General features: G+C 38.8%; 1 protein-coding gene across 8 annotated transcripts in view; it reads left to right on the top strand.

The window, feature by feature from the left end:
- Positions 1 to 16,046, top strand: part of LOC140537950 (signal-induced proliferation-associated 1-like protein 2) — a 65,718-nt gene that overhangs the window by 19,015 nt on the left and 30,657 nt on the right. For 7 of the 8 annotated variants that reach the window (XR_011977692.1, XM_072660279.1, XM_072660282.1 and 4 more), the window contains exons 5-11: positions 622 to 796; positions 1,938 to 2,041; positions 9,022 to 9,179; positions 9,521 to 10,106; positions 11,739 to 12,013; positions 12,528 to 12,752; positions 13,896 to 14,033. Coding sequence is in view for 7 of the 8 variants with exons in the window: in XM_072660279.1 (XP_072516380.1) it covers positions 622 to 796; positions 1,938 to 2,041; positions 9,022 to 9,179; positions 9,521 to 10,106; positions 11,739 to 12,013; positions 12,528 to 12,752; positions 13,896 to 14,033 (1,661 nt within the window). In the remaining variant the exon portion in view is untranslated. The remainder of the gene's footprint in view (positions 1 to 621; positions 797 to 1,937; positions 2,042 to 9,021; positions 9,180 to 9,520; positions 10,107 to 11,738; positions 12,014 to 12,527; positions 12,753 to 13,895; positions 14,034 to 16,046) is intronic. The other variant, XM_072660280.1, reaches the window with a different exon arrangement.

Raw genomic sequence — 16,046 nt, forward strand, 5'->3', positions numbered from 1 at the left:
TGTTGTAAGTAAGAGTTTACATTTGGTTTACATTGAGGTGTTTTGTTTTTTTTTAATAGATTTTTTGTTTTTTAACCCCTTAACCCCTACCTACAATATGAATACATCAGGGCATATGGGGAGCGATTATTTAAGCATAAGGGATAAAACATTAAAATATAGAAATAAGAATTAGACAAAGTAGTGAAGTGGATCATGGGTCATCTAAATTTTTGGAGTGCTGTCACAGAACACAGGCCCTAGGGAAGGTGGTGCAAGAGAGTGAACATCAAGCAAGGGCTGGCACTTGTTTTGCCACTTCTGTACTACATATGAACCAGTCTTTACAGGAACTGATAATCTGAGCACATTTATGTTTCAGTGTTTATATTATAAACATGTCCAAATGGGACAATTTATTACTAATAATATAAATGTTTTATTTGAAGTTTTGAAATTGTGAATACATGTGTTCTATTTGTATTGTATTGACTAGGCATTGACTGACCTGGCTTGTTTATTGACACTATTATATTTGTACATCTGATGTGGCCTGTTGGAGCTATTATAGACAACCAGAACTAAATGATTATCACTTCCACAAATCACAAAGATATTTTTTACACTACATTTTCACTGCAGTTGAGCTATCAACACAAGGTGGGAATACTGTACTGTCAAGCAGGCCAGAGCACAGAGGAGGAGATGTATAATAATAAAAGTGGCAGTCCCGCTTTCGAGGAGTTTCTGGATCTACTTGGCCAAAGAGTTCTCCTAAAGGGCTTCACAAAGTACAGGGCACAGCTGGATAATAAATGTAAGTACTAATAAGTAAACATAGTAAATATATTTAATTTGTGTTGGTCCATAACACCTGTGTCAGTTTGACAAAATGTTTGCACTATGTAAACACCCCTTGTATTTTTGTTTACTCCTGTATATAGATACTGTATATATTGCCACAAGTATTTATTTCCCCTTTGAAATAATTGAATTTAGGTGGTCCCATCAGTTTCATGGCCACAGGTGTATAAAACCAAGCGCATAGGCATAGACTGCTTCTACAACATCTGTGAAAGAATGGGTTGTTCTAGGAGCTCAGTGAATGCCACCTGTTCACAAGTCCAGTTATGAAATTTCCTCGCTACTAAATATTCCACAGTCAACTGTCAGTGGTATTCTAACAAAGTGGAAGCGATTGGGAACGACAGCAACTCAGCCATGAAGTGGTGGGCCACGTAAAATGAGTCAGCGGATGCTGAGGCGTGTTGAGCGCAGAGGTCCCCAACTTTCTGCAGAGTCAGTCGCTGCAGACCTCCAAACTTCATGTGAAAACCGCCACTGGACTCTAGAGCAGTGAAGACTCCGTCTCCAGAGTGACAAATCATGCTTCTCTGTCTGACAATCTGATGGACAAGTCTGGGTTTGGTGGTTGTCAGGAGAACCATACTTGTCTGGCTGCATTGTGTAAAGTTTTGAGGAAGGGGAATTTTTTTTGGTGTTGGGTTGTTTTTCAGGAGTTGCGTTCCACCCCTTAGTTCCAGTGAAAGGAACTGCTAATGATTCAGCATACCGATAGTCGTTGGACTCCCAACTTTGCAGGAACAGTTTGGGGATGGCCCCTTCCTGTTCCAACATGACTGCGCACCAGTGCACAAAGCACAAACCTTTGAGGAGTGGAGACGGCAAGCCAGGCCTTCCAGCATCAGTCTCTGACCTCACAAATGCGCTTCTGGAACAATGGTCAAATATTCCTATTGACACACTCCTTAACCTTGTGGGAAGCCTCCCTAGAAGAGTTAAAGCTGTTATAGCTACAAAGAGTGGCCAAACATCATATGAAACCCTATGGATTAGAAATGGGATGCCTCTTAAGTTCATATGCATGTGAAGGCAGGCATATATATATGTGTATATATGTATGTATGTGTATTTACATTTTTGTTATGTTACTGCAGCTGATTCTACAGGCACTCATTCTCTCTACATGGTATACAAGGATCATGAAATAATGTTTCATGTCTCTACAATGCTCCCCTACACACCCAACAACAAGCAGCAGGTGAGCATAACTCCACAATGTGCCTGTAAATCAAATCAAATTTATTTGTATAGTGCGAAATATATATATATATTAATATATATTATTAGAGGTCCAAGCATGTAGTCCTTTGAACCCTATTATTTTTGTTCTGATTTTTTTTCATGTGCATGTTTTTTAAGATTTTCACGTTCTTAATAGGATTTAAGCACACAGTGTGTAGAATCCTTTTGTATTTGTTAGGCTTTCCCTATTATTACTTATTATTATTATTATTATTATTATTATTCTTTTCTCTGATAAAAAATACCCAGACAGTAAGTTGTACGAACATGAAACTTGGTCACCAGGTAGTAATCCTTCCCGCTACTCAGGAGCTCAAGCTCAGCCTGATGGCCTGATGGTGGTGTTATAGCGAAGGTCAGGAGTACACATCCACACATGATACAGACAGGGGCAGAGTAGGTTAGCTTGCAATGTACTAAAGAATATTAACATGTTTGGCATTATATTGTCCCCTTGGAGGTGTATGGCGTAAGTCAACATTTCCATGGAATGAATACCAGTGACCATTTCAGTAAAACAGTTCACAGTTGGATGTTTTCTTTGGACCCAACACCTAGTAATAGCTTTCATACAAGCAAAAAATATTCAATAGATAACCATCATTCTTTCATAGGTCTTTAGATGTTGCACCAAAGTAACTGCTGAGTAAAATTTCACCTCTATATTAAACACCAGGATAAATGAATCGCCCCCATATAGTCCCAAAATAAGGTTATATTTTTGGGCAGTACTAAACTACATGAGCATGATCCACCTCCACTGACCCGCACTCCCTCCAGCAAAGAAAAGGAGACACAGATGACAGATTTGAGCTTGGGTGTTATGAAATACCTAATCAAATACTTCCAGCAAAAATCCCTCCAAGTAAATAAATTAGCTAAAGAGTTCTGGATTTCCCATATTCATGACCACACTACCTCAGAAATTTTGTCCCGTGTATCCTGTTCCCAGCAACATAATAATTCTTTTAACAAGGCTGTGCCATGCCTCCTTTCTCTTTCTCTTTCTTTCTCTCTCTCTCTCTCTCTCTCTCTCTCTCTGCAGCATCAAAGTTAACAGATCTTTTGAGAGATAAACCTGACAGCATTAGCGTACAGAGAAGTCTTGTATTATTTTTCCCCAATATTTATACCCTCTAATTGTCGTTCCTGTCTAATGATCTGAGCCAAAGTTTCAACGTACAACTTAAAGAGACTCTGGCTAAGGGGACACCCTTGTCTACAGCGTCTCTGCAGAACTGCAGGAACCTAACTACTATAAAGCGGGGTGATGCACCAGCTGGTGGTTTGGGAGCCGGTGCATGATGGGCTCTTTCTATACAGAGCTCCAGCTCCAAAACATCTTCCAATTTGTTCTTCATTAAGTCCTCAACAAAGGGTATCATGGATGAGCTGGGTTAAGGAGTCTTTAACTCCGATATTCCACCTTTCTTCTTCAGTCATCCTCTTCTCCATTTCTCTGAGACAGCTCGTCCATCTGAGCTCGTTTCTCAGGTCCAATTTCAGATTACTCACGGCTTTGCACACAACACGGAGCCAAGCGTCACCTCCATGCTCCCTTCATCATCAGTATTGCCATTTTTCCCCTGACAAAGTTTCCTTTGAGGCATTGGCTTCTTTCTCAGTTTCTTGCCCTGTGACGCTTTTTATCCTCAACCTCGTTTTCTTGGTTTTATCCACACTCATTCTCAATTTAAATCCAATGGAAAAAGCAAAAGTCTCTGAATCTCTGGGATTTATTTGGCTAATACCAGAGTTGTAACTTATGCTGCCACACTGTGTTTCGAGCCACCAGAAGTTCCAAACTCACAATACTGATATCTCCAGTTCACTGATATTCTTGGGTTTTCATGTTGCCACATCCCAGCAGTGTAGCCAGTGTTTCTTTAACTTTGAATTTGTGAACTATGCTTTCATCTGTATGTCCAGGAACATTCAGTGTCTTTGCTATCTTTTTCCTTGTTAGTGAAGGCAATTATTTCTTCTCTGGAGAGCTTTTTGGATAACTTGGACAACATATTTACTTTAACATATTTCTAATCCAAAAGCCTAGCCTAGCCAATCAGGAGTCGCAAATCTAAACTCTGGGGTCACGCTGGAGATGTTCTGAAACCACACTACAAGGGATCTATACTAAATTTGGAGTTAACACTGTTAACTCAGATTTCAGGGGTCCTGTGATGTAAAAGGACATGGCGTAAATATTTGAGCAGCAGTTTCTATCGTTTGAATAAGTGCATCTACAGAGCCAGGATAATGAGGACGCTGGCCTCCCAAAACTCAAATGTCCTCCTAATGTCTATCGTTGACAGGTGAAATGTCCCCGCAAACCCTGCAGACACAGAAACACACACTCTGAACATTTTAAATATTAACATGTTTGGCATTCAAAGTCATCAAATGTATATTTAGTCTCCATTATTTGATTCAAGAGTCAGCATGACCTTTTAAAATATGAGATTTTAGCACATTATATTCAATAGGACCAATACATTGAAACCACTGTCAGTATAAACATGATATGTGGACAAACGTATTGGTGACCTGCTCATCCATTGTTTCTTCTAAAATCAAAGATATTAAAGAGTTTATCTTTTTTTTACTAATTTGCATAATATTAAAAACCTACTATTTTTTTTTTTACTAATCCTCTCATGTTTGGTATCAAAATACTCAAAGTCTGTATATCAATAATTCTCCAAATAAAGTTGATCTTTGTAAAGAATATGGCCACCATATGCAAATCACTCCTTTTGGATCAGAGACAGATTTACTTAACTTATTAATGAAATTTTGCAAGCTTCATCTGTACCATATGGTATAATTGAGTTTGTTAGGTCAATTATTGTGGTCTCTATAAGCCAATTAATGTTCAAAGGCAGAGTTTGGGCTCTGCTGACCAAATGTCAGGAGGCTCTGCAGTGTTTACAAGCTGTACTCGAACCTAATTGGAAGTTAGGAATATATGAACTATGAATTGTTCAAAATGATTTAACTAATTTACAGTTTCTTAAATTATAACAAAATCTTTGCTCTTTTGCATGTTCTTGAAACCTTTTATAGATCAGTTCATATAAACCTAAACATTTATGTTTAAAGACACCTGCTCATAGTTTTTTTTTTAAAGGAAAGCCTTTTGATAAACTCTTTTCAGTTCTTCTCTACCTATAATGAAAGAGCGAACTGATTTAGACTTTTTTAGACCTACTTGGCTCTAACTGCATAAGAGCCTCTTGTGTTGATGCGTGCGGTAGATGCTGGACCTGCTCATTGCCACTTGCATATTTATCTATATTTATTATTAAGTTGTCAAAGCACAGAGGGTGTTGGAACCCTATTGTTATTGTTAGGATTTTTATATTATTAAGTTGCTCCTCTTCTTCTTCTTAGTCTTCTGTTTGCTTGGAAAAGCCAACTTACTGTTCTTCATAATCTTATTCTATCAAACTAAATATTTCCTTACCCACAACTTGCCAGGTAGAATCAAATTTTGCTGGATGTTAGTACTTAGGAATCTTATGAATAGCCAATTAGGTTGCTTGTGCTTTTTATTGTGATCCAACATTAAACACAGGCATTTAATGATGTGGTTTTCAGCATAGGAATGAATTCAAAAGTGTCCTGATTTTTTTTGTCCAAAAAGTTTTAATGGGTCTATAGGTTACTAACCCTGGTCTTTTAGCTAGAACCTCCAAATGTGGCACATATGTAGAACCTGTATCAGTTTGAATTGAAATATAAAATAGGTAGTATCAAAGTAGTCACTACTCAATACTGTAATAGTGATAATGTCATGTTTGTCTTTCGAATACTATTGAATACTAAGTTTCCTGCATATTCAGCTTCAGAACCATCTTATGTAGCCATGTCTCTTGCCGAGGACAACCCAGTTCACACAAACACACATAGAAAAGCAGGAATGCATACACTTATACTCATGAGAGAAACCAAGCATATTTCCACTGACACACACACAAAAGAGTAGGAATGCACACATCTAAAGACCTAACCATACCCAACAACTCACAGTTAAAGTGCACACAGTTAATCTCTGACAGCCTGTGCAATCCACCATTGGTATCAGCTGTTCCTCTTGCAAGAATAGCCCTACTTAAGTAGCAATATGTTACAACAACTAGGGCACATTCCTATAGTTCTAAAATAATAGTTGTGTGTGTGTTTACAGCAAAAGGCCTGTAATGCAGTATAAGAGTAGGGTATGCATATTTACAAAGGCACACAGACACTACTTGCATAAGAGTGCACACAACCCAAAATTAATCATTAATGCCAATTGTTTCATAATTATCCAGAGCTCCAGAGTGTCCTATTGTCAATACTTCTCCAAGGACTGAACAAGCTGTGTGAGCGCATTTGAATATATGTGTCATCAGTGCAACTTAAAATAGCAGAATGCATTCATTAAAAGGGGTGTCCACAAACCTTTAAACATATGTGCCTCTGGGTCATCTTCTATAGCCCCACCCATCCCCCAACTTCACATTACAGCCCATTACGTCCCATAATGAACATCTACCCCTTCCTGTGATTCTGAATGACTTTTCTTCATAGTAAACTGTAAAGTGCTGTAATCTGGATAAAATAATTCTGCAGTGATTTTGAAGGTTGTTTGGTCTGAGGAATCCTGTTTGCTGGTACATCACTTTAATGGCTGGGTGCACATGTACCCTTTACCTGTTTGATGCACTAGATATTGATTAAGTCTGCAAAGGATCCACCTCATGACTAACAATATCTGATTCTGATGTTGTGGTGCCATATTTGACATATATAGACATACAGTGGTAGACTGCAGTACTGTTTATAATAATAATGTTTGTGTGTTGGCCAATGGGAAGGGGCAGTGTGTTGGAGTTATTTACAAGCCTTATAACCTGTGGATAGAAACTGTTTGCGAGTATGGTTGTTCTGAACTTCACACTTCTGTACCGTTAGCCTAATGTTAGACATGTAAAGAGGCTATATTGGAGGTGTGTACTGTCCCTGATGTTGAGTTCCCTCCTAATGGCCCTGGTATCCTGTGGTGAGAGGAAGGCTTATTATTGTTTTGTTTATATATCACTAATGTATAATATGACCTCCAACTGAAGTCTTTTAATAATAAATGAATAAAAAGTGTTCAACCCCTGTGCTGAGCAATTTCCACAGAGGACAGATATTGCCCTAACAAGGACATAATTGGCTTAAAATTTGGACTGTATGTGTAAATAATAAAGACAACCTCACCTTTTCTGGAGAATAGCGTTAAACAGACACTTTTAAATTTCTGGGTTTTCACTTCCGTCCGTTTTTATTAGCAGGTAAATTTGTTTCCGGTCAAACCTCAACAAATGGTGCAATCCAACTTTGAGGCGTTTTGCTGTTTCTCAGTGCCACAACTCAATTGAATTTGATTGAATAGATGGTAAATGATGTAAAGTGTTCTGTCGAGTTGCGCGACTCGTTGATCTATTCTATTCAGCGGCACATATTCTTCTTGTCTAGGTGGGTGCATCCTCAATGTAGGTCCAGGGTGGCAGGTAGTAAGGAGCAGATGTGGTCTCTAACCAGCCACTCCAAGCACTTGCTTATGATGGGGATTACAGCAACCGGGTGCCTGGGTGTGCAGTTGTTTAAGCAGGTAACTCTGGCTGTCTTTGGAACAGGTGGTGACAGGGACAGAGCGAGAGCATGTTAAAGATGTCCGCAAAGACAAAGCATGACAGAAGTGGGATTCAAACCCACACCTGCAGAGAAGACTGTGACCTGAATGCAGCGTCTTAGACCGCTCGACCATTCTGGCGTTGTTACACAGCAGCTTTACAGGAATCCAGCAATAGGATCCACAAATTTTGCAACATAAACTTCCCTCAGAGCTGGAGGAAAAAACCTTGGGAGAGGACCCATGCTTCTCTGGTCAAAACTACTTAAATAAAAAGTTACTGCCACATGTTCTTATGATGAGGTGTGCTGATAATTATAAAATGATATAACACATTTTTTCTAGGATTCTAGGATTGCATATGAATTGGTAGGTTAGAAAAAGGTCTGTAATTAGACAGTACACCAAAATCAAGATTTGCTTTCTTGATTCAAGGTTTAATAACTGCTAATTTAAATGCTTTGGGTACATGCTCCAAGGGACTAAGGGACAAGTAAAATTGTTAAAAGAGGTTTGATCATAACTGGTAGTACTTATGTTAGTAGTTAGTAGCAGAGGAGATCATTTTCAGAAGTATTTTGGTGTGGTTTATACTCTCTCTCTCTGTGTGTGTGTGTGTGTGTGTGTGTGTGTGTGTGTGTGTGTGTGTGTGTGTGTGTGTAACGGAGCTTCAGTGGCTGGCCAGTGATGGAAACAAGCCTTTAGAAAGCAGTAACTTATTTGTTATTAATTAAGTTATTAATTAAGTTATTAATTAATTAAGGAAGTTACACACAATTTCTGAAAATTTGTTTCTTTTGTTTTTCTCCTGTTGAAATTAGACGGCTACACTTTGCTACTTCGCGCACAGCACTTTCAAGAGCCATTTAAAATATATTTAACACATTCAACCTCTGTTATTGCATTGGTTACATTTAATATTAATTTTATATATTTTTTTAAGTTCTTGAGCCCCTTTTTAAGCTCCTTTTTTTTTTTTTTTTTTTTTTTTTTTTTACTATTTTACTATTTTATTTTAAATCTGTTTAAAGATTTTTTTAAGTGTTTTCAGTTACTATTTATTACATACTGTCTAAAGCCCAATTTATTTTTAGAATTTTTGTTTAGTGTAAAGTGTGAGTAAGAGTTTCTTGTCGATTATTAATGAATGAAAAAAATGAGCTCTGTGATCTAGTTTAATGGTTTTATATTTCGCTTCAGTAAGGCTAATGTTAAGCTCTGGTGGTTGTGGAGTATGTTGTATGTATTTACCATACATTCCCATTGTTAACCAGCTTCTGAGGAAGAGGCACATTGGAAACGACATTGTGACCGTCGTTTTTCAGGACCCAGGAGCACTACCCTTTACTCCCAAAAACATCTGCTCCCACTTCCAACACATCTTCATCATTATCAAAGTACACAATCCCTGCACAGAGCATGTTTCTTACAGGTGAGAGAGAAAGAAATTGTCTGCACACACACACACACATGTTTGCAACTTAAACCACCACATGATACAAACACATCTGAATTTAGGGGACCAATTTTAGACAATTCTTTTTTTAATAAATGAATAAATATGCCTTTTTAACTTGCTTTAGTGTCTCTTCGGGTTATTATACAGTCAGTCTCTCTCAAAACAGGCCGGGCACACCCTATCCTACTCTCATTTTAGGAGTGAAAATATTCAGCAATAGAGAATATTATTCAGTCTGTATGTTATGTATTAAAATTATGTATATGATGAGTGAAATGATTTGAGAATGTTAACATCTTCTTATTTTTCAACAGTGTAGCAGTTGCTAGGTCAAAAGATGTACCATCATTTGGTCCTCCCATTCCCAAGGGGGGGATGTTCCCCAAATCATTAGTATTTCGAGACTTCCTGCTAGCCAAGATGATCAGTGGTGAAAATGCTGCCCACAAATCTGAAAAATTCCGTGCTATGGCTACACGCACTCGCCATGAGTACCTAAATGACCTCGCCAAGAACTTTTCCAGTGCCACACTGGTGGACTCCTCAGCAGCTAAATTTAGCTTAATCTCACTAGGCACTAAGAGGAAGGAACGCAGCCGGCCGCGAGTCAATGCACATCTCTGCAGCTCTGGCGCCATCACATGGCCAGTGGTTGCCCAAGACTACAGCCTCTCCATGGATATTGGTTGTGTCTTGGCCATTTCTAATGAGTTTGTTGTGCTTATTGAAGAGGCCTCAAAGGAGGTAGTATTTAACTGTTACTGTAGAGATGTGATTGGTTGGAGCTCATCCCCAGCAGTGGGAAGATTGAAGCTGTTCTACGAGCATGGGGAATGTGTAGTGTTCTCGCTCCAGGGCAGCTGTGATGAGGAGGTCTGTGAAGTCTCACAGCGTCTTAAGGCAAGTCATTACCAACAGCAGTTGCCTTTTTTGTTTTATTTATGTATTTATATTTTTGCATTTACAAAAATCTTGCTTATTCTTACAAATCAAATTAAAGGACAAAGTACCCAAAGAACATATCCATTACAATGACTGTCTCTGTAATAATCATCTGTAATAATCATCAATAATCAATAAGATCATTTAGCAAACATCACCTGACAGGAATTTAAATACTGCTAGTCTATGGTACAGTGGCATGCAAAAATGATCCTTGCTCAATACGTCTGTTACTGTGAATAGTAACATAAATAGTAGAATGATTCATCTCTAAAAGGCAAGGTAGGAATACATTTTTAACATTTAAAGTTTTTTTCTTTTGTAAAAAAAGATGGGGAGAAGAAAAGGAGAAGGAAAAGTTTGGTACCCCAAAAGCTTTGAGCTCTCATAACCTTTATACCAAGGTCTCAGGTCTCTAAAATAGCTTGTTAGTGCTATAACTTGTTCACAATCATTTTGAATCAATCATACTTGTATTTAACCAATACCAGTCTCTGTAATATGTACTTGCAAGTAACTTACAAAAGAACATTTTTATACTGTGAGTTCTTGATCCCAAAGATCATTTAGCAAAGATCACCTGACCGCATCCTAACACTGCTGGTCGGACTGGTAGGTGGCAGCTGGTCTGATGAGTGGTTGACCATTTATTCTGAGATGGTAAAGAGTTCTGAATGGATTCTTAGAGAGCAAAGAATGTTTTTTCTAATATATTGGATATAAATATTAAGTTCAAGATGGGTCTGTAATTAGACAATACATTAGGATCAAGATTTGGTTTCTTGATTAAAGGTTTTGTGACCGCATATTTAAGGGTTTTGGGTACATGCCCTAAGCAATGAATTTACTACGGTTAAAAGAGGTCTAATTATAATTGGAAGTATTTATTTTAATATTTTTGAGGGAATTGGGTTGAGTGTACAGGTTGTACAATTTGCTGAAGATTTTAATTCTGGTTCGGGCTGTGGAAGTTATGTTCTAAAGCAGCTACACCTGGTGATGGCCGTGTTTGATTTAATAAGGAGTTGGGGTTGGATTTGTTGTCTAATGGTTTCTGTTTTATTATAAAATATTTCATAAAAACATTAATGGTTAAAGAAGTTGGAATTGGGGTTGAGTATCTGTCTGGCTGAGTAAGTTTAGAATTCTCTGGGATTGGCAAGGCCAAATGCGCTAAGTGAGCTTTAATGAGTGCTTTTCTATATTGACTAAGGCTGTCCTTTCAGACAGAGTGGAACACCTGTGGGTGTAAACTTTATCTTTTTGAAAGTCAGATAATATTTTGCTTAGGTTTTGCTTAGGTTGCCAGTAACAGATACTTTGATCAGGGGTGCCCAGACTATTGTATGCCACTAAACATATTTGCTGATTTATTTCATCTTAATGATTTTTTCGATAAAAGCAAGGTAAAATCAACATACTAACTAACATGGCTTCTTAGATGAAGTACACAGATCAGTCAAATGGGTCAAGATGACTTGGGAGTATTTAAAGAAGCCCAAACTTTCCCTTTCTTATTGTATGGGTTATTACTATATAACCTGCCATTTGTTAGTATTTAAACTACTGCCACCCCTCTCCCCTCTGCAGATGGTCACTGGAGGCTGTGAAACAGTAGATATGGTTTTACGAAGGAATACTTTGAACCAGCTTGGCTTCCATGTGAACTTTGAGGGAGTAGTGGCCGATGTGGAGCCTTTTGGATTTGCTTGGCAGGCAGGGCTACGTCCAAGCAGCCGTCTGGTAGAGATATGCAATGTTGCTGTTGCAACACTATCTCATGAGCAAATGATTGACCTCCTTCGGACCTCAGCCAATGTCTCTGTGGTGGTCGTTCAGCCGCACAAGGATGGGACACCCAGAAGGTACTGCATACATCTTCACAAGGTTGAGCTTCATTGGGCCAATATATATTCAATATAATCTTGTATCAGACAGTTATAATTTTATTTAAATGCCTTGCGTAAAACATCACCAATATTCACATTCACACAACATTTAAGCCATAAACTGTTAATGCTAGGGCTCTATAAGAATGGACGGTATGTACTAAGAAGTGAGAATGGACAATTGATGGTAAATTGAGTGTAGAGAGGAATCATTAAATTTAGTATCATGATTTAAGAAAAAGTCTAATCCAATAGAACTCCCAGAAGCTCATTAAAATACCTTTATTGTCCTGGATGCCTTTTCTTTTCCACATTTCTATTTCATTATGTGCAAATGACGTGCAACATGGGTCTTGGTTTTATGGCAGAAGATTAGAAAAATTAAACTGCTCAATGACTGTCCTTAGATGGAAATTGTACTGGTAAATTGATGGAAATTGTATCACACTGTGCCTGATTACTTCGGTTCTCTGTTCTTTTTCTCTGCCAGGGCTTGCTCAGAGCTATGCCACTTCCCTGTTGTGGAGTACAAGACAGTTGGTGCTGGGGCTGGCTGGAATTATAGGAGTCATACACCTCAAGGTCTAGCACTCTCTCAAATGTCACCCACACTGGGCTCTGATAGGCCCTCCCATGGACAGCAGATATTCCAGTGTGCCCAGGCACCCATCTCTCGTAGCACTTCTTTTGACAAGGAGTACAAGGATAGTACCAGGTAGTTCTACCTTTCTTCCTCACATAGAAATCATTTCTGTATGGAGGTGTGTTACTAATATTAAGGGAGATGGAAAAGCAGAGAGAAAGACAGAGAAAAGAGAAAGTAATGAAGGGGGCTTAGCGTGTAGTTTATTCTTTATTTTATGTTCTGTAGAGCTCCTCCCTGACATGTGCTGGACTTTTGTTTTGGCTGTTTATTTGTTATAAAATGTTTGGGGGGGGGGGGGGGGAGACAAATGTTTTAACATTTTAATATTTAAATAATTCAAATTGTAATTTCCCTTCCTTAGTCTTTAATTCAATTATGTCCACATGATATTTGCTTCATAATAAGGTAATTTTATACATATATATGTAATTGACCATAAATTTAACCCTCCAAGACTAGTTTTTAACTGCTTACACCTTTTATAAAGAGCTAAAAAGATATTGACTCTGCCACATCTGATGGACGAGTCTGGGTTTGGCAGTTGCCAGGAGAATGATACTTGTCTGACTGCATTGTGCCAAGTGTAAAGTTTGGTGGAGGGGGATTATGGTGTGGGGTTGTTTTTCAGGAGTTGGGTTTTGCCCCCTTAGTTACAGTGAAAGGAACTCCTAATGCTTCAGCATGCTTTATATTTATAGCTTGCCAAGCCTGGAAATCAAACCCACAACTGTCATCAATAGCCTGGTGCTCTAACTGATTCGCCTGCTTTAGCTGAGCCACCACTGCCCCTACAGGGGCGTTCCCTGACACGGCAGTGAGAGTGCCAAATCCTAGCCACTGCACCACTAGAGACACATACCAAAAAAATACAAAAACTGACAAAAAGTGTACAACAGATTATACACTATACAATAGACCTTGCAACTATTTAGCTCTAGACAGAGTAGATTGATTGATGTGGTAGGAGAATACTATTGTGCTTGTATTTTTTATAAATGCAGTCAGTACAGTATTTAAAATACGTGAACAGATAAACAGATGTTACTAAATGCTAAACGCTCCTCAGGCAGCTAGTATCCCAGAAGCTGTCTTCCTGCTTTCAGCAGACTACACCTTACCATCTTGAAATAATGCTTGCTCTTGTGGAATTATTTGTTACAGGAACAATTTAAATAAGTTTCTATTTTCTTTTCTTTACATTTGTCTGTGCAGGATACTTCAAGACTTTGATCTGGTTCAGAGCCCATTTGGAATACCTGGCCATCCCTACTGTAGCTCTCCCAGTAATCAATCCACTTCTAGTGACCCAGGACCCTGTGGAACATGGAACCAAATGGCTGGGTACGATGGGTAACTATTTTTACAGTCTTTTGATCTGCAGAGCACTGCATATAGAACAGAATTAAATTGAAGACAGCAGAGTGCCAAGAGACCATGTGTTTTATTGCCTATGCTCACTGAGCAATTTATTAGGAACATCTCTTCATCTAGTCTTCTAGTCATTTATTCACATTCCATCTTTTTTATCTTTTTTATGTAATCTTTTTTATGCCATCACATGTAACAAGTTTTATTTGTTAGTTTACTGCTAACAGAGCACTTAAATAGACATAAGATGATGTTCCCAATGGGCTGTTTACTAAGGAGAATGCAAAACCAGTGCATACTAAGATTACTCCTGGCAACCGCCAAAACATTATAAATATGTGTTACTTTAATAACCATGTTCATTCATTTTTAAAGCAAAATGTTTAGAAAAGGGGTCCTCCTGATCCCTAAACTGCAGTACTATAGGTTGTACTAAAAGTATTTTATCAACCCCAAAGGATGTGATCGATATTGCATCTTGGGCCAATCTCCTTGTTTTCTTTAAAACAATTCTCTGTACCTTTACAAGTCTTCCAGGGCCTGCTTTTGAGAAGCATCCCCACAGCTTGATGGTGCCACCCCCGGGGATAGTGTGTTTATGGTTATGTGCCGTGTACACCAAACGTAGCATCGAGTCTGAGGGCCAAAAGGCTCCATTATGGTTTCCTCAGACCAAAAACTTCTAGTTGTACTTGGGAGTCTCCCACATGCCTTTGGACAAACTGTTGTCGTAAATTAGTTATCTCCCATAAAGCTTTGACTGGTGAAGAACCCACAACAGGCAACAGTTTTCGTATGCAGAGTCTCTAGCATATCAGCTGCTGAAGCTTTTAACTGCATCAGAGTAGTCATATTTGTCTTGGTGGTCTCCCTCACTAGTCTTTTTCTTGCACGGTCACTAAGCTTATGAGGATGATATGCTAAAGACAGATAAACTCCATGGGACATTCAATGACCTTTCAGTGAATTATTATGTATCCATGTCATTGTTTTGTCTTCGTTGTATGCCTTTTTTAAGACTGTTGCTTCTCAGGTTTATTCTCACCTATTCTGAGCAGTTTTAATCTGGTTTCCTTCCTTATCATACTACAGCTCTCCTTAAGATAACAAATTACGGATTTGACACCATTTCACATTCTATCCTCCTCCATGTTCCTTTAGGTCATATCTTTCATAAGTATGACATCCAGTTTCATTGTTATGCTCTACCTTTCTAGCAAACTCACTTCCATCCTTCCTCCCTCTGTGATTGCTTACAGGAAGGCAAGTCTTGGTTATTCTCCAATTTCCTTGAACTCAACTGTGATAAAGTGGTTCTTAATCTGTCCTTGCAAAAGTAAATAGTTTCTCTATTCCCAATGACATTTACATTTACGGCATTTAGCTGACGTCCTTATCCAGAGCGATTTACAAGGTTACTCATATTACAGGTGGGTCACTGTAGCATTAGGAGTCTTGCCCAAGGACTCTTATTGGTGTAGCACAGCGTAGTCACCAAGACCGGAAATCGAACCCCAGTCTCCCACATGTGGTAGCTCACTGGCCAAAAGTGTCAACACTTTTGTTTCCCCCTCCCTTCAGGTCCTTGATAACACTGTCTTTCCAAACCAACATAAATAACATCACTCTGTCAGCATATTTCTGTCTTTGTCATATTAACCGTCATCGTACCTCTCTCACTCCTGACAGTACTGCCATTTCGGTTCACTCCCCAATCACATCCGGCCTAGACTACTGTAGTTCTCCTCTGTTTGGTCTCCCCCTCAAGTCCCTTCATAAGCTACAACTGGTTCAGAATGTGGCTGCTGTTTCGTCTCTAGAACCCCATCTATTCATCACATCAACCTCTGATCTTCTTTATCCATTAGTCTCACTGTCCCCCAGCCCGTTTGACCACAATGGAGTCTAGAGCTTTTAGCCACTCTGCCCCCCATCTCTGGAACTCCCTTCCATCGGACGTCTGTGATGTTGACTCCCTGGATATTTTCAAGTCAC

The sequence above is a fragment of the Salminus brasiliensis genome, chromosome 17, assembly GCF_030463535.1.
Source record: "Salminus brasiliensis chromosome 17, fSalBra1.hap2, whole genome shotgun sequence".
NCBI classification, from domain to species: Eukaryota; Metazoa; Chordata; class Actinopteri; order Characiformes; family Bryconidae; genus Salminus; species Salminus brasiliensis.